This window comes from Oncorhynchus nerka, linkage group LG9b, assembly GCF_034236695.1.
Source record: "Oncorhynchus nerka isolate Pitt River linkage group LG9b, Oner_Uvic_2.0, whole genome shotgun sequence".
NCBI lineage: Eukaryota > Metazoa > Chordata > Actinopteri > Salmoniformes > Salmonidae > Oncorhynchus > Oncorhynchus nerka.
The window spans coordinates 21,039,131-21,064,774 of record NC_088424.1 but is presented as its reverse complement, the minus strand read 5'-3'; the positions used below and the strand labels follow the sequence as shown (position 1 = coordinate 21,064,774).

Below are 25,644 nucleotides of genomic sequence, written 5' to 3'. Positions count from 1 at the left end.
CATTGTGCAAATCTATTTATGTTTTCAATAAACAATGAAGACCAAATATAATTTATATGTTGTCAACACTAAGCCAAACCTGTCTGTTTTGCCACATAGTTGCGCGAACATGGATTTTGTTGCTAAACAACCTACCCGTCTATAAGGTTCCATTCTTTTGAAATGCTAAAAGTGTCAAGGTCCATTCCATTAGGATACTGATATGAAGTAATCTGCCTCTGATGACCTCACCATCTCAGGGGGGAGAGATAACCATGTCATGTGTTGATAATCACGAGGAGTTCAGCCTATAGCCTCAGTTTATAACATAGAGGGCAGCAAACATAAAGCCCTCAGCAAATTGCAGTACTTGTAAATTGTAATTACTATGAATAATTTCCAAATCATGCAGGTAGTTAAAGCATACGTTGATTGCTCTAGCATGGGCACCATACTGTGTTTGTGGAAACGGGGATTTAAATGATATCATTCAAGTGACTATGCATGTCTTCTGATACAAGTATTGAAATGAATCCAAGGCTCCAAGCAATCTCCATGTCACCACTAGGACAAGCAGCATCCTCTGTGACTGCAGGCTTTAGTCTGTGTGACCAACACGCCCTCTCTAACACACACGTCCCAGCCAGCCAGCTAGTGCTGATCACGGAGGCATCAGATGAGACAGAATCAATCACTACACCGCTGCTTTGTAGATCAGCTTTCACACTCTGTTCTGTCGCGCACGTCGGTGATACTTAAAGACTATGATTAAACACTAATTATGATGTCATTACGTTACATCATATGGTATTGTTTCTAATCATCTAGTTGAACATGGAATCTAACCTAACATATATTCTCCAGTGACTGTAGATAGCATCTTCCTTTCCTCTTGTCAACAGCATGTTAACAGCACCGCCAGCAATATTAAGTGTTCCTTTTTTAGTCCCTCAATCTGGGCCTCCTTCCAGTGAACATGATGAGCATCATGGGGGCGACAGGCAAAACGTTGGCGTTGGTTCCTGGCAGGTGTTACAGCTCTGCAGTAGCTAGACTCAGACCCCACCAGAACCACGGACACCACGTTCAGCCGCCCACGCAGAACATACTGTTATAACAGTGGCTATGGCTGTCCAATGGCTGGCTGTGCTTAGTGTCCTTGGTAAGTTATGAATACACTGCTGAGTCTCTATCTGAGATCAGGTAGGAGTCCACTGGGTGAACAGGGAGGGTTATGTATCTGTCTGCCTGGCTTTCCTCCATTTGTTTTCCCACTGGTCATGTGATGTGTGATGCCATGTCATGTGATGTGTGATGCCATGATGTGATGCCTAAGCTCACTGCACAGTAACGGGGTTGAAGCTCTTCGCTGCACCACCTGTGTCTGTGCATCTCCTGGAAGAGTTCACATGTTCAGAATCAGATTAGGAGCAGAGCAGAGTAGACCCTCTCTTCTGCTGAGTGACAGAGCTGGTACTGAATCAGCACTAAGGCTGCTGGCCCGGGGTGTGGCAGCTGGAGAAGATATCTCTCTGTCTCTGGTGAATTTCCCTCAAACAACTGTTTTGACTCATAGGACATGGCAGAAATGATCTGCAAGCATGATAAACTGGGAAATGATCCCATTTTCCTCCCTACTGCTCTACTTCCTCCCCACCGCTCTGAGTAAAAGGCTCCGACTTACAATCATTTAACACTCTGGTGCGCGTGATGGATAAAGTGTCCTCCTACGAGAGAGGAGGATAAGAAATGGCAGCAGCAGAACGGTGTGGATGCGATTAGTGAGTCAAAATCCCTTGTATCCTTGGTCTCTGGTTGCCTTGTGATTGTCAAGGCTTCTCTCCCTCCTCCTCTGGTTGCGTTGTTGTGGGAGGGAGTAGATCCCAGTGCAGCCATGGTGTGAAGCCCCTATTATAGTAACAATTCTAGAGCAGCACTCACTATCTGACTGAGCCATATGTTAAGAGTTAACCTAGGAAATAAAACTGCCATGATGTGTATAGTGGTTCCTCGTTTAAAAGTTGCGTCATACTACATATAGTGTGCGGTGTGCTGTTTGACGCATCAGCGAGTCGCGGTGCTTGACGTTCATGCTCATTTGTAGCACTAGAGGCATTTTGAGCACATCTACTTCACCTAGTCTTTTTATCATTATTTTATAAACAAAAACACAAAGATGTTGATGAAAAAATAGTGTATATATGCTTCTTTCTATTGGCTATACAGTATATAAATCATGACTTATTATAAGGTTGTTTTGATTATTATGCGGATTATAATAACTTGACATATTTGTAGGGGGTTGATGCATTTTTTTTAGGGCAAATCAGGTCTGTGATATTCAGTTAGACATTTCAAATTTGAGTATTGTGTCAGGTGAACGTACCATACTGTATCATTTTCTTATTTTGAAACAACACGCTTTTACCATCAGTTGTCGTCAGTATTTACAGCATTCGCACACCTTGTTAGTGAAATGTGAACTGCTATTAGACTATCCTTTTGTAAATGAATGGAGGTGTGAATGTTTGTCTGAGTCTCTCTCCTCTTGCGCTGTAGAGTCCAGCATTGGGCAAGAAAATCAGCTGGCGTGTGCTCCGAGTTGAGAGAGAACATGGGTAAATACAATGGCTCAATTCAACTTGATGTTCGAAAAACAAGATACTTCTGCCTTTACAGCCCTACGTTGTTTTAGCTTTATTGGTTGGCTAATTGAGGCTTTCGTTCAAGTGATGAACGGAACATTTTTGCAAATTAAATCAAATGTAGGATTTTTGCAGCCTATATATGATTCTGGGAACTGTTGATTTGAGTTTCACTTAAACAATTTTATTATCAAAACAATATTGATTGTAAACATCTTGTTTGTTATGTCGGCTATAGGCTTTGATTGGGTTATTAGAAGACTCTTTTAAAGAGATTTGAGTTGCAACAAATATAATAACCAATCACGACGAGGCGTCGCCAGCTGTGAACTCTACAGCATGCTTCAGACGACCAAGGTGAATGTGACTGTACATCAAATGTTACAATGGTAAAACATTTGAGAACTATTCTTTCGCCTGACACCATAACTTTGCCTACTCTTAATTCCTTATATGTTGACATGCATAACTTTATTTAACCAATTCTGATATTTTGAATGTTGTGATATTACTGTATGATTCAGTGTTATACCTATGTCGATTGAAAGCAGAATTCTGATAATATTACTATTATATCAACACACTCGTTACTCCCATTCAAAATCTCTTCTGCATGCGCTCCAAAGGAATAACATGATATAGGTTCATGAAATAATCGAAAGGAAAATGTGATTACTTCTTAGCCTAGTGGTTCTAAGTATTTTAGTACATGGTACACAGACACCATTTCCTAGCTCTCTCAGGCTCAATACTGAGCTTAGTCACATTGGTAATTGTGTTGCACAAAAACAAGAGTCAGATATATCACAAAACACTCATTTGGAGGGACAGGTCATTTTAGGCTTTATTTCAATAACACATAAAGTCACAAACCAGAGATGCAACTACAAAATGGTTCTTCGGCTGTCCCCATAGTGGAACCCTTTTTGGTTCCAGACCGAACCCTTTTGGGTTCCATGTAGAAACCTCTGTAGAAAGGAACCCAAAAGTGTTTTACCTGCAACCAAAAATGGTTCTTCAAATGGTTCCCCTATGGGGACAGCCGAAGAACCTTCTAGATAGCACGTTTTATTTAAGAGTGTACCAATAAATGAGTCTACAAAAATGTAATCAACAGAAAATGTAAAAAATAATCAAAGCTTTTCCCTGCAGCTGCTGGTTGGTGTCTTGGTGAGTCAATCCTCTGTAACGGTTTTCTAGGTGTGGTGAAGGAGAGTCGGACCAAAACGCAGCGTGTAGATTGCGATCCATGTTTAATGAAAACGTAAAACTCGAATCAATACAAATGCACTACAAAACAACAAACTTAACGTAATGAAAACCGAAACAGCCTATACTAGTGTAAACTAACATAGAGACAGGAACAAGGACACTAAGGACAATCACCCACGACAAACTCAAAGAATATGGCTGCCTAAATATGGTTCCCAATCAGAGACAACGATAAGCACCTGCCTCTGATTGAGAACCACTCCAGACAGCCATAGACTTTGCTAGATAACCCCACTAGCTACAATCCCAAATACATACACACCAAAACCCCAAGACAAAACACACCACAATACAAAAACTCCATGCCACACCCTGGCCTGACCCAATACATGAAGAAAAACACAAAATACTTAGACCAGGGCGTGACAGAACCCCCCCCCCTAAGGTGCGGACTCCCGAACGCACCTCAAAACAATAGGGAGGGTCCGGGTGGGCGTCTGTCCATGGTGGCGGCTCCGGCACGGGACGTGGAACCCACTCAGTCAATGTCTTAGTCCCCTCTCCTCGCGTCCCTGGATAGACCACCCTCGCCGCCGACCATGGCCTAGTAGTCCTCACCCAGAACCCCACTGGACTGAGGAGCAGATCGGGACTGAAGGACAGCTCGGGACTGAGGCAGCTCGGGAGTGAGAAGAAGCTCGGGAGTGAGAAGAAGCTCGGGAGTGAGAGGAAGCTCAGGCAGGTTGATGGATCTACCAGATCCTGGCTGGCTGGTGGCTCAGGCAGGTTGATGACTGGCAGATCCTGGCTGGCTGGTGGTTCCGGCAGATCCTGGCTGACTGGCGGATCCTGGCTGACTGGCGGATCCTGGCTGACTGGCACTTCTGGCGGATCCTGGCTGACAGGCACTTCTGGCGGATCCTGGCAGACTGGTGGATCCTGGCTGACTGGTGGATCTAACTGATCCTGACAGACTGGCGACGCTGGGCAGACTGGCGGCGCTGGGCAGACTGGCGGCGCTGGGCAGACTGGGAGCACTGGGCAGACTGGCGGCTCCTTGCAGACTGACAGCTCCTTGCAGACTGGCAGCTCCATGCAGACTGGCTGCTCTGGCTGCTCCATGTAGACTGACAGCTCTAGCTGCTTCATGCAGACTGGCAGCTCTGGCTGCTCCATGCAGACTGGCAGCTCTGGCTGCTCCATGCAGAGACTGCTCCACATGACATCTGGCTGCTGCTGACAGCTCTGGCTGCTCCATGTGCAGACTGACAGCTCTGGCTGCTCCATGCAGACTGACATCTCTGGCTGCTACATGCAGGACAGCTCTGGCTGCTCCATGCTGATGCTGACTGGCGGCTCTGGCTGCTCCATGTAGGCTGACAGCTCTGGCGGCTTCTTACAGACTAGCAGCTCTGGCGGCTCCGTGCAGACTGGCAGCTCCTTGCAGACTGGCAGCTCCTTGCAGACTAACAGCTCCTTGCAGACTGGCTGCTCTGGCTGCTCCATGTAGACTGACAGCTCTAGCTGCTTCATGCAGACTGGCAGCTCTGGCTGCTCCATGCAGACTGGCAGCTCTGGCTGCTCCATGCAGACTGACATATCTGGCTGCTACATGCAGACTGACAGCTCTGGCTGCTCCATGCAGACTGGCAGCTCTGGCTGCTCCATGCAGACTGGCAGCTCTGGTTGCTCCATGCAGACTGACAGCTCTGGCTGCTCCATGCAGACTGACAGCTCTGGCTGCGCTGAACAGGCAGGAGGCTCCGGCAGCGCAGGAGAGGAGACAGGCTCTGGCTGCGCTAAACAGGCGGGAGGCTCCGGCAGCGCTGTAGAGGAGGAAGGCTCTGGCTGCGCTGAACAGGCGGGAGGCTCCGGCAGCGCTGTAGAGGAGAAAGGCTCCGACAGCGCTGGAGAGGCGGGAGACTCCGACAGCGCAGGAGAGGCGAGGCGCACTCAAGGCCTGATGCGTGGTGCTGGCACTGGTGGTACTGAACCGAGAACACGCACAGGAAGCCTGGTGCGGGGAGCTGCTACCGGAGGGCTGGAGTGTGGAGGTGGCACAGGATGGGCTAGACCGTGAAGGCGTACTGGAGATCTTGAGAGCAGTGCTGGCACAGGACGTGCAAGGCTAGGGATGTGCACAGGAGGCCTGGTGCGTGAGGCTGGCACCAACTTCACCAGCCGACTAACACGCACCTCAGGACGAGTATGGAGCGCTAACCCAGGTGCCATCAAATCCCCAACACGTTCCGTCGGGCGAATTCCATGCAAAAAGCACCAACACAGCAACTCCCTCATTTCTCTCTCCTCCAATTTCCCCATTAACTCCTTCACAGTCTATGTTTCGCTCACCTCCAACACTGGCTCTGGTTCTGGTCTCCTCCTTGGCTCCTCACGATAAACAGGGAGAGTTGGCTCAGGTCTGACTCCTGACTCTGCCACACTCTCCCTGAGTACCCCCCCAAGAAATTTTTGGGGCTGATTCTCAGGCTTCCGTCCGCGCCGCCGAGTTTGCGTCGCCAACTCCATTCTCCGATAACCTTCCGCGCACTGTTCCATCGAATCCCAGGCGGGCTCCGGCACATTCCCTGGGTCGACCGCCCACCGGTCTATCTCCTCCCAAGAAGTATATTCCATACTGTGCTCCTTTTTGGGCTGCTCCTGTTGCCTCTTCTCCTGCTGCACCTTTGGGCGGCTACACTCCCCTGGTTTGGCCCAGGGTCCTCTCCCGTCGAGGATTTCCTCCCATGTCCAGAAATCCTTATTCCGTATCTCCTCTTTGGGCTGCTCCTGCCTGTTGACACGCTGCTTGGTCCGTTGGTGGTGGGTGATTCTGTAACGTTTTTCTAGGTGTGGTGAAGGAGAGTCGGACCAAAACGCAGCGTGTAGATTGCGATCCATGTTTAATGAAAACGTAAAACTCGAATCAATACAAATGCACTACAAAACAACAAACTTAACGTAATGAAAACCGAAACAGCCTATACTAGTGTAAACTAACATAGCGACAGGAACAAGGACACTAAGGACAATCACCCACGACAAACTCAAAGAATATGGCTGCCTAAATATGGTTCCCAATCAGAGACAACGATAAGCACCTGCCTCTGATTGAGAACCACTCCAGACAGCCATAGACTTTGCTAGATAACCCCACTAGCTACAATCCCAAATACATACACACCAAAACCCCATGACAAAACACACCACAATACAAAAACTCCATGCCACACCCTGGCCTGACCCAATACATGAAGAAAAACACAAAATACTTAGACCAGGGCGTGACATCCTCTGGGAGTCAGGGACTTTACTTTGTCATTGTTGCTAATGGAAATGAACTCTATATGAAACTGATGACATTATATTTAATGTACATATGCTGCGTGGATAATGTGATGTGCTTCCAGCATCTGACAGCTCAAATGGTGATCTGCACTTGATCTGCCACCTATTAGGCTAGATAAGAATTCCCACAATACCTAAAACTAGTCCAAAACCAAACAGGCAGGTTACCCTTAATTATAGGTCAACAAACACAAGACTGTGAAAAGAACTCTGTTCTGCTCATCATCCAAACATTTGCATAGCCTAAATAATAGCCTTGCTTTTCACAGTACAATAGCTACAGCTACAGTAGATGTTCAGGAGAATAGACCGGATGGAAATGAAAGGGGAAACAAATGCATTGCATGCACGCACATACTCCTCGTTTCTACTTCTCTGTTCCCAGTGCAGAAGAAGAACCAGCGCAGCATTAATGATAGAGAAGATGAGGCCTCTGACATGGATAATAACGGAGATATGAGAGCCTGGGACATAAATCAAGAGACACGCTGGGCTGAGCTGAGCAGGCGGAACCAAACCGCCTGTTCCACAGAGGGAGTAACTAGGGTGCTGCACCCACTGGAAGGACTGACGGAGGACATCAGAGCACATTACCCAACATCCTCCCCCGGAATGGTGGAATTGTACGACACAGGGGAACAGGGGTGGAACAGGGGTGGACATGGAGGGGCTGGGGCACTTGAAGTTGAATGATCCGGCCCCTCTGTTGAAGTGTTTTGGAAATGGAATGTGTCACTCAGTGGACGGACAAGGATGAAACAGCAGCGTATATTGGATTATCATTCAACTCGTATTGGAAAAGGTAGTGAGGCACAGCATTATAATTCCATAATATCTACGGTTCAATGGCCCACTTTGTTGTGTGGCTAATATCTATTTGATAGTTAAAGTTACAATAGGTCCAGGGTAGAAGAAGTGGATCCTAAATCAGTTGATCCTAAACACTGACCTGGGTTATGATATAGATGCCGTAGTCGATCTTCTGTCGTCGTAGGATGGGGTGCAGGTAGTGCAGCCAGTACTTGAGGTGGTTGTCTCTGTGTCTGAACGGGATAATGATAGCCACCTTCTGTTTGGCGCGGCAGTCCGGTGGGGTGTACTTGCCCCCCTCCGTCACGTTGGGGTTCTCCTTCTGCACTCGTTCCATCGTCATCTGGGAGGCAAACTCGATGAGGAGGCGGCCCACTGGAGAAAGAAAGAGGGGATGCATTGTCGACATCAAAGCCAACTGGAATGTGCAAATACGGGTAAATGCCTGTGGGAACGCAATGTTTACAGAATTCATGAGAAGGTTGCTCTCTGAAAAGCAGTAGTACCGAAAGCTTGAAATAAAAACACCTAAGACTTAACCTTCAAGTATTCTCTCCCTGGAGATGAAAATACATGGAAAGCAATTACGGAGCTGCAATGCCCATCTAGAGCCACAACAACAAACACTAAACTCTTAGCATTCTAATGATCAGTCAGCAAACCATTCATTTGTCTCTGGCCACCAAAGGGAGTGCTGCCTACCACAACTCCACCATATCATGAGGTAATCCACTTATAATTGATGTACAGGTAACTGCCCCAATAATAGAAACACTTGAGTAAATGAGGGATACAGAGTATATTGAAAGCAGGTGCTTCAACACAGGTGTGGTTCCTGAGTTAAGGAAGATACATCCCATCATGCTTAGGGTCATGTATCAAAATGCTTGGCAGGCCATTATTTTGGTTACCATGGCTATGCCCCTATAGGATGACAATGCCCTCATCCACAGCACAGGAGTGGTCACTGAATGGTTTGATGAGCATGAAAATGATGTATTGGAGATTCTGGAGGGGTGCTTGAGACAAGAGTTTTCCACCACCATCAACAAACACCAAATGATGGAATTTCTCGTGGAGGAACGGTGTCGCATCCCTCCAATAGAGTTCCAGACACTTGTAGAATGGTGTTGCATCCCTCCAATAGAGTTCCAGACACTTGTAGAACGGTGTCGCATCCCTCCATTAGAGTTCCAGACACTTGTAGAATCTATGCCAAGGTGCATTGAAGCTGTTCTGGCTCGTGGTGCCCCAACGCCCTATTAAGACTCTTTATGTTGGTGTTTCCTTTATTTTGGCAGTTACCTGTATGTACTACGCGCTGAAAAGCATGATGCATTTGTTGAGAGCGTGAACAAAACTAACGGAATGTGGCTCATATAGACAGACACTCCATATTATCTGAGTCATCGACAACGCAGGGTGAGTCAGATACCAAACTGTATCATTCTAGAGTGTAGCCTGTTATGCCCGAATCCACTGACAAACATACAATGTGTATCTCAAATGGCATCCTGTCCCCTATATAGTGCACTACTCCATAGGCCTCTGGCCAAAAGTAGTGCACTACATAGGGAATGGGATGCAATTTAAGACACACACCACAACAAGCCCTCATACCAGGTATGCTCCCTCTCCCTCCTCATTATTCCCACTAGGTGCCCTCCCTTCATCTACTCGTTAGTGTTAGAGAACGATTCATTAATGTGTATAGTGGACATAGCAGGAGAGGACCTGAACCTCACTAATGGGATGATAATTGGAACACACACGGTGCGCACACACACACATGGCGCACTCTCTCCCTCGCTGCTAGCTAGGAGACTATTAAAAACAGGCATAAACAAAAACTAATCGGAAACACAGAGAGCAACACATCATCATCCTGCAACACTGAGCAACGGGTCGGTTTTTATTGGCATGTTAGTTGTTGAATTATTGATGATGGTGATATCCCCACTGTTATCATCAACAGCATCAGTATTAGTGTAACATCACCGGTATCCTCTATGTAAATGCTTGGTTAGATACTATTGTAACCATACATAACCAGCATACAGTATAAACCACAACAATACTGTAACTGACAAAAAGAGGAGTTATTGTTGCATCACACCCCGCTACCATGCATTACATAGAGCACAAGGGACAGGTCAAATCAGTAATACAGTACAAGCTTAAAAAGACCTCCACATCTTCAGTGAATGGAAGCACTTGGACATTGGGATTTGCAATGGTACTTGCTAATTATGTGATTGAAAAAAGTTGTAAATTATAATCACAGTATATGATTCTGCTATCTGGGACATGGTCCAAACGTTGGAAGATCACTTGGTCTCAGAACAATATGGAAGTAGTAAGGGCACAAACTAGCATCAACACTGACCCAAAGCTGGTAGCATGCAGGCTATAGTTAGCCACAAACCACTATACAGTAGCCAATATAGCCACATTTGATGAGGATGCATGCTGTGCACAAATTGGACTTTGTAATTGGAAAGAAACGAGGTCAAGATTGTTTACAGGAGTTGAATGTGTGGCATCTATTTGCGGCAGTAGTCCTTTGCTGTTTCCTCCTCTCTAGCCTGTATTATTGAAATAACAAATCTGCAGCCCCTGGGTCAGTTTGTGGGAAGCATATTTGGCTGTAATTGAGTTTTCTGCCTGGCCTTAGGATAATACACATTTAATGAAGAAAGGTCTCATGTTCTCTGGCCATGCTCATTTCCCTGTCTTTCTCCATCTCCATTTACACCCATAGTACTATAGTCTCCATGACAATATACACATTTAGATGTTTGAATGTCATTACTCCTCCTTGACGATCCCACTAACAGTGCCCCCTCAGATCAGTTCCGTACACCCCATCCTGTAATGGCCTATTCTTCAGACAGAGAGCAGAGCAGCGGCAGAGAGAGAAAAGGGGGCTTGTGTCCACTTTTTAGAAGATGCAGAGGCCAGCCACCTAATTAGCAACCCTCTCGGCCTTTCCATAAACTCACCACACCACCACTCTCTGCTGTTCTCCCCACTGTGTCCCCATTCATTCTCTATCTCTCCAACTGGCGGACCCTTTTGAAGAGATCCCACTACAAAGGCAGATTGGGATCCAGCAACTTTTAATTAGCTGCTTAATGTGGGAAAAAAGGCATGCTGTCAAAGAGGCCGCTGGCTGCTGCTGGAAAGGAATCAGTGCTCTCCCGCTCCTCAGCTTGTGTGTGTGTGTGTTGTATTAGGAGCTGCCAGGGCAGTGTTAGTAAGCATTTTATTTTCCTCTGTGTGCTGCTGGGGGTAAATCTAATGCAGTGAAGTGAAGACTCTATAGCTACAGTAGATAAGGGTTTGGAGTGACTGTAACCTTCAGGCTGGTAAATCCCTATTCCAGACTACAGTTACAGTAAATTGATGTGACTGAAACCTGCATGCTGGTAAATCTCTGTACAGGCTTGATACAGTTACATTACAGTAGATTGATAGGGTTTGAAGTGACTGTAACCTGCAGCCTGGTACACCTTTATACAGGCTCTGTAAGTCTCTGTCTATACAGTTACTGTAGATATGGGTTCAGAGTGAGTACAGTCTAGTATAACTCTATACAGAGTCTATCTATACAGTTACTGTATATATGGGTTCAGAGTGAGTACAGTCTGGTATAACTCTATACAGTTACTGTAGATATGGGTTGAGAGTGAGTACAGTCTGGTATAACTCTATACAGTTACTGTAGATATGGGTTCAGAGTGAGTAGAGTCTGGTATAACTCTATACAGTTACTGTAGATATGGGTTCAGAGTGAGTACAGTCTAGTATAACTCTATACAGGCTCTATAAGTCTCTGTCTATACAGTTACTGTAGATATGGGTTCAGAGTGAGTACAGTCTGGTATAACTCTATACAGTTACTGTAGATATGGGTTGAGAGTGAGTACAGTCTGGTATAACTCTATACAGTTACTGTAGATATGGGTTGAGAGTGAGTACAGTCTGGTATAACTCTATACAGGGTCTGTCTATACAGTTACTGTAGATATGGGTTCGGAGTGAGTACAGTCTGGTATAACTCTATACAGGTTCTATAAGTCTCTGTCTATACAGTTACTGTAGATATGGGTTCAGAGTGAGTACAGTCTGGTATAACTCTATACAGGCTCTATAAGTCTCTGTCTATACAGTTACTGTAGATATGGGTTCAGAGTGAGTAGTCTGGTATAACTCTATACAGGCTCTATAAGTCTCTGTCTATACAGTTACTGTATATATAGGTTCAGAGTGAGTACAGTCTGGTATAACTCTATACAGAGTCTATCTATACAGTTACTGTAGATATGGGTTGAGAGTGAGTACAGTCTGGTATAACTCTATACAGTTACTGTAGATATGGGTTGAGAGTGAGTACAGTCTGGTATAACTCGATACAGGTTCTATAAGTCTCTGTCTATACAGTTACTGTAGATATGGGTTCAGAGTGAGTACAGTCTGGTATAACTCTATACAGAGTCTATCTATACAGTTACTGTAGATATGGGTTGAGAGTGAGTACAGTCTGGTATAACTCTATACAGGCTCTATAAGTCTCTGTCTATACAGTTACTGTAGATATGGGTTCAGAGTGAGTACAGTCTGGTATAACTCTATACAGTTACTGTAGATATGGGTTCAGAGTGAGTACAGTCTGGTATAACTCTATACAGTTACTGTAGATATGGGTTGAGAGTGAGTACAGTCTGGTATAACTCTATACAGGCTCTATACAGGGTCTATCTATACAGTTACTGTAGATATGGGTTCAGAGTGAGTACAGTCTGGTATAACTCTATACAGGCTCTATACAGGATCTATCTTTACAGTTACTGTAGATATGGGTTCAGAGTGAGTACAGTCTGGTATAACTCTATACAGTTACTGTAGATATGGGTTCAGAGTGAGTACAGTCTGGTATAACTCTATACAGATACTGTAGATATGGGTTGAGAGTGAGTACAGCGTGGTGCCAGTGTGCTGCTCCTCCTGTGGTGCAGAGTACAGACCCCATCTCCTGAAAGCCAGCCAGGCAATAAGCACCAGCACCACCATGACTGTTTTGTTGTTAAGGCTCTAAGAGTGGGCTGATAGATTCCCAGCAGATCTGGATGGAGGGAGCAGCAGATAATAGTATCCTCTCCGGCCACCTGGGGAAAAGCCTCGACCCCAGTTAAATAGATATCATGACATCAACTCAGGACTTTGTTTTGTTGTGCTCTCTGGTTACATTAGTATCAGCAGAATTTAGGCTAGCGTGAAAGTGTTCAGTATTGTATTGTACTGTGATGTTTTGTACAGTATTGTTTTGCACTATATTGCACTAGACAGTAAAGTAGTGTACTTAACTGCACTGTAAGGTAATGTATTGTACTGTACCTGCCCTCTCCCTGTGCCCACAGCTCTTTCCCCCTCCCTGTGCCGTGCCGTGCTGGGGGTTGTGTTGGTCTGTTAGCCAGGAGCCATGCTGTTATATAACACCCACACAAATAATGCAGTGTGAGAGACAACACGCTGCGTGAGCAGAGGGAGACAAATCCTGCCTGAACACTACTGTGCTGCTGCTGAGAGCATGGCTCCTACCACTACTACTGTATCAGGGAAAGGTGCCGTGGCTGGGGCTGGGGAGAGGGACAAGGACAAGGACAGAGAAAGGTGCTGGGGAGAGGGACAAGGACAAGGACAGAGAAAGGTACTGTGGCTGGGGCTGGGGAGAGGGACAAGGACAAGGACAGAGAAAGGTACTGTGGCTGGGGCTGGGGAGAGGGACAAGGACAAGGACAGAGAAAGGTACTGTGGCTGGGGCTGGGGAGAGGGACAAGGACAAGGACAGAGAAAGGTACTGTGGCTGGGGCTGGGGAGAGGGACAAGGACAAGGACAGAGAAAGGTACTGTGGCTGGGGCTGGGGAGAGGGACAAGGACAAGGACAGAGAAAGGTACTGTGGCTGGGGCTGGGGAGAGGGACAAGGACAAGGACAGAGATAGGTGCTGGGGCTGGGGAGAGGGACAAGGACAAGGACAGAGAAAGGTGCTGGGGCTGGGGAGAGGGACAAGGACAGGGAAAGGTGCTGGGGAGAGGGATAAGGACATGGAAAGGTGCTGTGGCTGGGGAGCGAGACAAGGACGGGGAAAGGTACTGGGGAGAGGGACAAGGACATGGAAAGGTGCTGGGGCTGGGGAGAGGGACATGGACAGGGAAAGGTACTGGGGCTGGGGAGAGAGACAAGGACAGGGAAAGGTGCTGGGGATGGGAAAAGGACAGGGAAAGGTGCTGGGGAGAGGGAAAAGGACAGGGAAAGGTGCTGGGGATGGGAAAAGGGACAAGGACAGGGAAAAGTGCTGGGGAGAGGGACAAGGACAGGGAAAGGTGCTGGGGATGGGAAAAGTGACAAGGACGGGGAAAGGCGCTGGGGAGAGGGACAAGGACAGGGAAAGGTATTGGGGAGAGGGACAAGGACATGGAAAGGTGCTGAGGCTGGGGAGAGGGACAAGGACAGGGAAAGGTACTGGGGATGGGAAAAGGGACAAGGACAGGGAAAGGTGCTGGGGATGGGAAAAGGAACAAGGACAGGGAAAGGTGCTGGGGAGAGGGACAAGGACAGGGAAAGGTGCTGAGGATAGAAAAAGGGACAAGGACGGGGAAAGGTGCTGGGAGGAGGGACAAGGACAGGGAAAGGTGCTGGGGAGAGGGACAAGGACGGGGAAAGGTGCTGGGGAGAGGGACAAGGACAGGGAATGGTGCTGGGGTTGGGAAAAGGGACAAGGACAGGGAAAGGTGATGGGAAAAGGGACATGGACAGGGAAAGGTGCTGGGGATGGGAAAAGGGACATGGACAGGGAAAGGTGCTGGGGATGGGAAAAGGGACAAGGACAGGGCAAGGTGCTGGGGATGGGAAAAGGGACATGGACAGGGAAAGGTGCTGGGGTTGGGAAAGGGGCATGGACAGGGAAAAGTGCTGGGGATGGGAAAAGGGACAAGGACAGGGCAAGGTGCTGGGGATGGAAAAAGGGACAAGGACAGGGAAAGGTGCTGGGGATGGGAAAAGGGACAAGGACAGGGAAAGGTGCTGGGGAGGGGAAAAGGAAAAGGAACAAGGACAGGGAAAGGTGCTGGGGGTGGGAAAGGGGACAAGGACAGGGAAAGGTGCTGGGGTGGGGGAGAGGGACATGGACAGGGAAAGGTGCTGGGGCTGGGACTGGGGAGAGGGAAAGGTGCTGGGGTGGGGGAGAGGGACAGGGAAAGGTGCTGGGGCTGGGGAGAGGGACAAGGACAGGGAAAGGTGCTGGGGAGAGGGACAAGGAAAGAGGCTGGAGCTGGGACTGGGGAGAGGGCCTGGGACGGGTGAAGGAGAGGGGCAGGGATAGAGAAAGGGACAGGGAATGCTGGAAGCTGATCTCTCTCTCTCTCTCTCTCTCTCTCTCTCTCTCTCTCAAGGAGATTAGTAGTATCTAAAAATATCCTTTACCCAGATCAAGATACAAGCAGGACAATCCAATCCTCCCTCCACATATTTGGCACCCAGGGTGTTGTAGAAACCCAAACGGGGCCAGGAGACCCAATCCCTTCATCTACCTCCAAATGCAAATGAGATTTTTGTGCAGTACCAGAAGGGGGTGCATGGGTAGTGATTCTCCCTACTGAGGCAGTTCACAAGCCCAGAGCTGAGACCACTAGGCTCAGACTACCCGTTCCCCAGGTCGATCGTACACTGGTAAGTCGCTCTGGATAAGAGCGTCTGCTAAATGACTTAAATGTAAATGTAAATGTGGTAAACAGTGCCCACAACGGCCCTTTTGGGGATAGTGCTACACTATTCTCACTAGTGTAGATATGTGCTGTGTACAGGGACATCCTGTAGGTACAGTGCAGGGTGGGACAGATAGAGCATGGCAGAGGGAGGAGGGACAGGAGGGAGGGATGGATGGATGGAAGGAGAACCAGATGGAGGAAGGGTGTAACACAATGCTGCACTCTGGCAGACGGGGAACCGGAGGATAGACAGAACGGGAAAGAGAGGGGGGAGGACAGAGAGGAGTGTGTGATAAATCTGTTGTTTTGGCTACGCCTGATTAGACAGCTGAACTGTGACCTGTGGCGGGCAGAACTGGCCATGCCAGGCAGTACCCCTGGGAAAGGCTTTTCACGTTCTAATCTGCCCTGACCCCCAGGCCCAGGCAGGGCCAATAACAGGCGGGCAGCAGGGCACAGTGGCCAATAGCTAACCCCCAACAGTAGCTGTCATCCTAACACCACCCATGGTCACACCGGGGCACCACATGTGGAGTGGAGCTGGGGGTTAGACAGGCAGGGGTCTACTGGGATGATGGTTGTCTGCACTGACTACATTACAACCACCATCCAAATGATACTCATGAAAGTGGAGGTTGATACATTGGATTCTGACAATATGAGTTGAACCCTCTTTATCCCGACCAGAAAAAAAAGGTGCCATTCCAATGATATAATCTGGCTCTGCCCTGTGTCACCTCAATCCAAGGCAAATTATTCTCGCACTCTTTTTTAATCTCTATCCCCTCCTCCAACCAACCAAACAACCAACCAACCAACCACTTAGACAGTGTTTTTTAATGCAAGGCTGTGCTTAAAGTTATTCAAAGTTTGAATTTCAAACACATCTAGTCCCCAAATGACTGACTACTTCAACGGCTTGTGTTTAAGAACAAACTCCCATGGCAGTGGACCTGGAGTATTGGGTTATGGAGAGCTCGATAGATATCACATTGTTTAATTGAGCTGCTCTTTGAAAGAGGTGATGAGGCAGAGGTGAATGCAGCTCAGCTCATGCTGGATCTGATGTTTATAGCATTTCACTGAGTGCCTGCCTGGCAACCGGAACAGAGGACACTATGTGCGTCCCAAATGGCACACTGTTCCCTATTTAGTGCACTACTTTAGACCAGGGCCCATAGGGAATAGGGTGCCATTTGGAATTCAGACACTGTGTCAGGACAGGACAGACAGTTATCTAAGAGGTTAGATGACATTTGAGAGTGTTAAGAGCCCTTGCTATGCCATAGACTGGGGCTAGATAGAATGAGGTGAGGTTACAGCCTTTGTCATCGTCAGCAGCATGACTCAAACCCATAGCCAACCGTAGCCGACAGCACAGAGAGCACCGCAATCACTGCCAACATAGTATTGGCCTAAAGGGCATTGCCATTCAAGTAAAAGTGTGTGCCTATGCTTATTCTTAGCCCAATGTGGGATGCAGTAAAATATCAGGACAAAGTACTCTACCAGAAAATCAGCAATGATGAGAGACAGAACAGCTGATCCCATTGACCAGAGAGAGAGAGAGAGAGACAGAGAGAGAGAGAGAGAGAGAGACAGAGAGAGAGACAGAGAGAGAGACAGAGAGAGAGAGAGAGAGAGAGAGAGAGAGAGAGAGAGAGAGAGAGAGAGAGCGTGGCAGACAGGTCTGAGAAATGAGGCGATATCCACCTGCTCACCAGGGGGTAAACTGACAGACTGGCTCTTCCATGGGAGAGTCTTTGCACCTGGGGATCTACCATCACCACCTCCCTCATCATCCAGTACAGAGCAAACGATGCCTGAACCACTCCAATACTGCAACAGCAGGGGCAATTTCATCCAAATTATTCAATAACTGTCAGCATCATGGCAAATGATGATGTCCATCTGTTAATTACAGTGTGTGTTATTTATTTAGCGTTGGAATTGATTGAGGCACTTTTGAGGTAAACACTATCATTACATATCTGATCATTTCTTTCAGCGTTTATTGGAAAGACTTTTTCATTCCTAAAACAACCAGGGAAAAAGTGACTTGGCCTCAGAGAAAGTAGCATCAGCCGAGTGTCTGAGTCATAAAGATCCTATTACATATGTAATTCTATGGTCTGTGTAATGTAATTTTAGGAAGAGAGGAAGTGATAGCGGACTGGGCAGTAACAGTCATTAATGGCTGACCTGCTCATGCAGCTGTTGTTCCATGCTGAATTGATGTCTATCTGGAGTAATACGAACAGACACAACGTTGTGATTCGTTTCCACTCCGAGACAGCACGCATGCACGCACACAAACATTCCTTAAATTACAGAACAAACCACCTTATGAAAACACTGCCTTATGGGAAATATACCTATTCAAATATAGAACTCCAAATGAATCTAGGCCTACGTTTCAGGAGAAACAATGCTTTCATTAACACATGAATACAACTCAGCCTGGAAGAAAGCTAATTGAAAAACTTCACAGCTAATGTTTTCATGGTTTTGCATACCTACAAACAATTATTGTACTGTTTACTTTGATCATGTAGTGTACTGTGTAAGAGCACGCCATTCACAATCAATACTGAATGCAAAAGACTACATCATTATTTTCGGTCTACAATTTTCGGTCTACAAAACCATCTTTTACATTGAATCTGAACACATTCCAGCCTGTATTGATGTAGATGGTGGTGATGATCGTGATGATGATGGTGACGGTCACGATGATGACAACAATGATGATAATGGTAATGATGTCTATGTTCATATCCGACAAACATCAGTCCCCGAACCACAGATGTGATTTTGAGAATACTGTACATTGGCATAAAATGTGTCAGTAAGCAGAAATGTAAAGAGGTGATGTTGATGTTGAGGACAATGACAATAATGATGCAGATTTGACAAGCAGTGAATCTGGCCATCACAAATACATATTTGTCTTAGATAGAGTAGAACTACATATGCCATCTTGAGAATACTGTACGTAAGCATAAATGTGAATTTTGGCAGAAATGCATCCTGGAACATGTGAACTTTCATGTGACTTAATAACAAACTTGCATGACATCTATAATTATGAATACAATTGATAAATTATGAGCCTAGTTGGATTAGCCACCGGAAAAAGACAGGACCCTTCCCACTAACCATGATTGGCTGAGATAATGGATGGGCTCGACATGTCGAGAGTTCGGATTCGTCCGCCATGTACAGTAGCACACTTCTGTCTATAACATGAGCTGCTCAGTATTGTGTAGATAATCATTGCTACTGTGGCTTTTTTGAAAGATATAACGTTGGCCATGAAGAATTGCAAAAGTGTTGCTACTGCTCTCAACAACATTGCTGCCCTGAATTTAACAGGTGCTATCGACAGAGATCAGTGGGAAAAAGTTGTGATAGACTACTTTCTGCACACGGTCAGTGTGAACCGGAGTGACTTGACACATCGGGGCAAACAAGCTGTAGCTAGCTACAAACAAAATTGAAAAGACCCAGGACATCTTACTTAGTTAAAGCCGTGAATCGTTCATCCATGTACGCGGGCCAGAGTCTAGCTACATTTGCAGATATTATAGGTTTATAATTTTGTCAGAAAGTCGTTTCATTGCAAGTTAAAGTGTACTGTTAGTTAGTTGGCGAACATTAGCTTGCTGGCTCGCTAGCTAATGTTACGGGTATAATCTGTGTCGTAATATTATTTGTATCTCAGAAAGCAATTTGCATTGCTAGTTATAGCCTAATGTTAGCTACTTAACATTGAACCTAGTTGCTTAGCTTTAGCTACCTGCAGATTCATACCACAGTATTTCATGCACGGTGGCTAGCTATGACAATCCGTTTATACTGTAGCTATGGGTTAGGATTATGGTTCATTGTTTAGCTATGTCCATCAAAATAATCCACTTTGCCAAAAGATTACATGACCCATCAAATAAGCCAGGTGTATCTGGGGTTGATTACGGCCATCTATTGTATTTCATGAACATGTTTACATGTCTCGACAACAGTGACCCATCCACTTAGCTAGATGTGGCTGGGGGGGTGGTTATTGCATTTCTTTCACAACCCATCAATTTTGACAAGTTTGTCTGGGTAAGCATCACCTAATCATATAATATTCATAAAATATTTTAATCTGGACATTTTCTATTTTGGATATTGCTTGTCACGAATTACTAAGGTGGGTGGAATCAGGCGCAGAGAGCAGGTTTCAGTTATTTGTCAGTTTATTCTCCGGCGCACAAACGACGGTCACGCCAACACACAGGGCAAATAAAATACCCAGCCCTAACACAGGACCAAAATAGTCCGGAGAATAAAACACACGAAAAACCACCATATAACAGGATAACAAAAACAATCCCGCACAAAACAAGGGCGGGACAACCTACTATATATAAGGACGCTAATTAAACTAAAATACACACAGGTGAAACTAATAAGACAAAACCAACAGACAAACGAAAAAGGGATTGGTAGTGGCTAGTAGGACGGTGACGACGACTGCCGAGCATCGCCCGAACAGGCAGGGGAGCCAACTTCGGCGGAAGTCGTGACATTGCTACTATGCAAGTAACCATTTCACTGTACCGTTTACATCTTCTGTATTGGCCAAGGACTTGATCAAGTGTATTTTTACCAGATTTCTTTCCTTATTGTAAGCTTCTACTTTTACCACTTCAAGTCTTGAAATCTTTTGTTGTTTACTAAACTACTCATTCTGTTTAAGCACATGGCCTCACATATGAATCCTTAAAGAGATGGGTGGGGCTTACGAGGGTGTGAATGAATTATTATTAGTAAAACTTAGTATAATTAGTATAATATCTTATGTTTCACCAAGTCATGGCTGAACGTCGACATTAAGAACACACAGATGATGAGTTATACACTCTATCGGCATGACACGAACAGCAGCCTCTGGTAAGACATGGGGCGGGGGCCTATGCATTTATGTAAACAACAGCTGGTGCACGATATCTAAGGAAGTCTCAAGGTTTTTCTCGCCTGAGGTAGAGTATCTCATGATAAGCTGTAGACAATACTATCTACCTAGAGAGTTTTCATCTGTATTTTTCGTAGCTGACTACATACCACCACAGACCGCACTCAATGAGCTGTATACCGCCATAAGAAAACAGGAAAATGCTCAACCAGAGGCAGCGCTCCTAATGGCCGGGCACTTTAATGCAGGGAAACTTAAATCAGTTTTACCTCATTTCTATCAGCATATTAAATGTGCAACCAGTGGGAAAAAAATTCTAGTTCACCTTTACTCTACACACAGAGGTGTACAAAGCTCTCCCTTGCCCTCCATTTGGCAAATCTGACCATAATGCTATCCTCCTGATTCCTGCTTACAAGCAAAAATTGAAGCAGGAAGGACCAGTGACTTGGTCAATAAAAAAGTGGTAAAATGAAGCAGATGCTAAACTATAGGACTGTTTTGCTAGCACAGACTGGAATATGTTCCGGGATTCTTCCGATGGCATTGAGGAGTACACCACATCAGTCACTGGCTTTATCAATAAGTGCATCAAGGATGTCGTCCCCACAGTGACTGTACATACTCCAACCAGAATCCATGGATTACAGGCAACATTCACACTTAGCTAAAGGGTAGAGTTGCCGCTTTCAAGGAGCGGGACTCTAACCCGGAAGCTTATAAGAAATCCCGATATGCCCTCCGACGAACCATTAAACAGGCGTCAATACAGGACTAAGATCGAATTGTACTACACCGGCTCCTACACTCGTCAGATGTGGCAGGGCCTGCAAACTATGACAGACTACAAGAGGAAGCACAGCCGAGAGCTTCCCAGCGACACGGGCCTACCAGACGAGCTAAACAACTTCTATGCTCGCTTCGAGGCAAGTAACACTGAAACATGTATGAGAGCACCAGCTGTTCCGGACAACATTTAAACAGGTCAACATTCACAAGGCCACAGGCCAGACAGATTACCAGGACGGGTACTCTGAACATGCGCTGACCAACTGGCAAGTGTCTTCACTGACATTTTCAACCTCTCCCTGACTGAGTCTGTACTACCTACATGTTTCAAGCAGACCACCATAGTCCCTGTGCCCAAGAACACTAAATGACTACCGACCCCGTAGCACTCAGGTCTCAAGCCACTCATGCCATGAAATGCTTTGAAAGGCTGGTCATCGCTCACATCAACACCATTATCCCGGAAACCCTAGACCCAGTCCAATTTGCATACTGCACCAACAGATCCACAGATGATGCAATATCTATTGCACTCCACACTGCCCTTTCACACCTGGACAAAAGGAACACCTATGTGAGAATGCTGTTCATTGACTACAGCTTAGCATTCAACACCATAGTGCCCTTAAAGCTCATCACTAAGCTAAGGACCCTGGGACTAAACACCTCACTCTGCAACTGGATCCTGGACTTCCTGAAGGGCCGCCCCCAGGTGGTAAGGGAAGGTAACAACACATCCGACATGCTGACCCCCCCTCAGGGGTGCATGCTCAGTCCCCTCCTGTACTCCATGTTCACTCATGACTGCAAGGCCAGACACGACTCCAACACCATCATTAAGTTTGCTGATGACACAACAGTGGTAGGCCTGATCACCGATAACGATGAGACTGCCTATAGGGAGGAGGTTAGAGACCTGACCGTGTGGTGCAAGGACAGCAACCTCTCCCTCAACGTGATCAAGACAAAGAACATGATTGTGGACTATAGGAAAAGGAGGACCCAGCACGCCCCTATTTTCATCAACAGGGCTGTAGTGGAGCAGATTGAGAGCTTCAAGTTCCGTGGCGTCCACATCACCAACGAACTAACATGGTCCAAGCACACCAAGACAGTCGTGAAGAGGGCACGACAAAACCTACCTCAAGAGACTGAAAAGATTTGTCAAGGGTCCTCAGATCCTCAAAAGGTTTTACAGCTGCACCATCGAGAGCATCCTGGCAGGTTGCATCACTGCCTGGTATGGCAACTGCTCGGCCTCCGACCACAAGGCACTACAGAGGGTAGTGCGTATGGCCCAGTACATCAGTGGGGCCAAGCTTCCTGCCATCCAGGACCTCTATACCAGGCGGTGTCAGAGGAAGGCCCTAAAAATTGTCAAAGACTCCAGCGACCCTTGTCATAGATTGTTCTCTCTACTACCGCACCCAAGCGGTACTGGAGCACCAAGTCTATGTACAAGAGGCTCCTAAATAGCTTCTACCCCCAAGCCACAAGACTCTTGAACAGCTAATCAAATGACTACCCAGACTATTTGCATTGTTGGTTAAGGGCTTGTATGTAAACATTTCACTGTAATCGGCGCATGTGATTTGATTTTTTTACCCTTCTTCGTGATATCAAATTTGTAGTTACAGTCTTGTCCCATCGCTGCAACTCCCGTACGGACATGGGAGAGGTGAAGGTTGAGAGCCATGCATCCTACGAAACACGTCCTTGCCAAGCCGCACTGCTTCTTGACACACTGCTCGCTTAACCCGGGAGCCAGCCGCACCAATGTGTCGGAGGAAACACCGTCCAACCGGCATGCCACATGATTAGCTACAGCGCGATGGGACAACGACATCCCGACATCCCCAATTGTGCGCTGCCTCATGGATCTCCTGGGCCCGAGATCAAACCTGGATCTGTAGTGACGCCTCTACCACTGCGATGCAGTGCCTTAGACCGCTGCGCCACTCGGGAGGCCCAAGGGTGTGAAAGATGCTCAATGGGTGTAGACAGCGAAGAGCTCCCCAGTAGTTGTACCATTGCACCATTTTCTCAAAAGTGGTTTATTAACTTTCAAAGCAGAACTACTTTCCCATTGTTCCTCAACAGCAGTGTATGATATATAATTTTCTAGCTCTGATTCTCTACTTTTATCCAACACCATTTCAAATTTCTTTGCTACATAAGACCGATTTGAGGTCGATCGGTCACAAATATGGATTCGGCTACAGACGGCGATTAGAATAAAGAAGCAGGAGACGGATGTCAGTCCAGGTGCATTGTGGGATTGAACTTTTGCCATGGGCCCTGATTCAGCTCCATCCTGCTTTAACTGAGTTTTTGCATTTTTCTACCATAAAACCTAGGCAACCGGATTCCATCTTCTCTATGGCCAGTGAGACAGATTTGATTTACAAACAGGCCGGAGCCCGGGCTATAAAAGAGACAGCTGAAAGAGAGACTAAGAGCAGCTAGAAGGCTCCTTTTGTTTCAGACCGCCAGCTGCCCTCTCTCCAGTCAACATGCTCTTTCATGTGGAGCCACAGACAGAGGGGTAGAGAGAATGTGTGAGAGAGATTTGGAGAGAGAGAGAGGTTTGGCAAGAGAGAGAGAGAGGGAAGGATAGAGAGAGAGGGATGGATGGATGGAAAGAGAGCGAGAGAGAGAGAAAGAAAGAGACAAAGAGAGACAAAGATAGAGGATAGAGATAAATCCACCTCTATAAGTAACCTATCTGGTTCTCATTCATCCTTGTCAAAAGTGTTGTTTTTTTCCTTAATGAAAATGGCCTTTGACCGTCTGCAGTTAAATCTCTCACAATAAGGCAACAATTCTGTTGCAAACATCTTAAAGTGGCAATATGTAACTTTTGGGGGCGACTCGACCACATTCACATAGAAATGTGAGTTATATATCTATCATTCTACTTGAAAGCAAGTCTAAGAAGCGGTAGATCTGTGTGCTATTTCTATAATTCCCCTTCTTCATTTTTGTTTTTGCTTCTTTTCCTTTCGGTTTGGTTAGGTCAGGGTGTGACAAGGGTGGTTTGTTTAGTTGTTGTATTGTCTAGGGGGTTTTGTATGTCTGGGGGTTTATATGTCTATGGTTGCCTAGATTGGTTCTCAATCAGAGGCAGCTGTTTATCGTTGTCTCTGATTGGAGACCATATTTAGGTAGCCATATTCATTGGGTATTTTGTGGGTTATTGTCTATGTGGAGTTGCCTGTCAGTACTCGTGTCTCATATCTTCACAGTCGTTTTGTATAGTTTGTTCAGTGTTTATTCTTCATTAAAAGAAGTATGTATTCTTACCACGCTGTGCCTTTGTCTCCTCCATATGACGCACGTGACAGAATAACCCACCAAACCAGGACCAAGCAGCGTGAAAAGGAGGAACAGCAATTAATCGGGAAATGGACCTGGGAGGAGGCATTAGATGGAGCAGGACCCTGGACACAGCCGGGAGAGTATCGCCATCCTAAGGAGGAGTTAGAGGCAGCGAAAGCAGAACGGCGATACTACGAGGAGAAATACAGGAGAACAGAGGAACAGCGACGATATGAAGGTACACGGCTAGCACGGAAGCCCGAGAGGCAGCCCCAAGATTTGTTTTGGTCGGGGGCACACGAGGAGATTGGCTGAGTCAGGTAGGAGACCTGAGCCAACTCCTCGTGCTTACCGTGGGGAGCGTGTTACTGGTCAAGCACCGTGTTATGCAGAGATGCGCACGGTGTCTTCAGTGCGCTATTCTAGCGCACTGAAGACACCGGGGCATCCAGCCAGGACGTCCAGCCGGGACGTATTGAGCCAGCTCTATGTTCTGGATCTCCAATGCGTCTCCTAGGTCCAGTGTATCCTGTGCCTCCTCCCCGCACTCGCCCTGAGGTGAGTGTCACCAGCCCAGTAACACCAGTGCCAACACCACGCACCAGGCCTCCAGTGTGACTCTAGGGTCCAGTACGCCCTACTCCCCGCACTCGCCCTGAGGTGCGTATCCCCAGCCCGGTACCACCAGTGCCGGCACCACGCACCAGGCCTATAGTACACCTCGGCAGTCCAGTACGCCCTGTTCCTGCTACTCGCACTCACCCTGAGGTGCGTGTCCCCAGCCCGGTACCACCAGTGCCGGCACCACGCATCA

The 25,644-nt window shown here is 46.7% G+C and overlaps 1 protein-coding gene across 1 annotated transcript in view; it reads right to left on the bottom strand.

The window, feature by feature from the left end:
* LOC115114420 (beta-1,4-galactosyltransferase 2-like) overlaps nucleotides 1–25,644 on the bottom strand; it is a 144,767-nt gene that overhangs the window by 49,438 nt on the left and 69,685 nt on the right. The window contains exon 3 of the mRNA XM_029642630.2: nucleotides 8,134–8,369. Coding sequence (XP_029498490.1) covers nucleotides 8,134–8,369 — 236 coding nt within the window. The remainder of the gene's footprint in view (nucleotides 1–8,133; nucleotides 8,370–25,644) is intronic.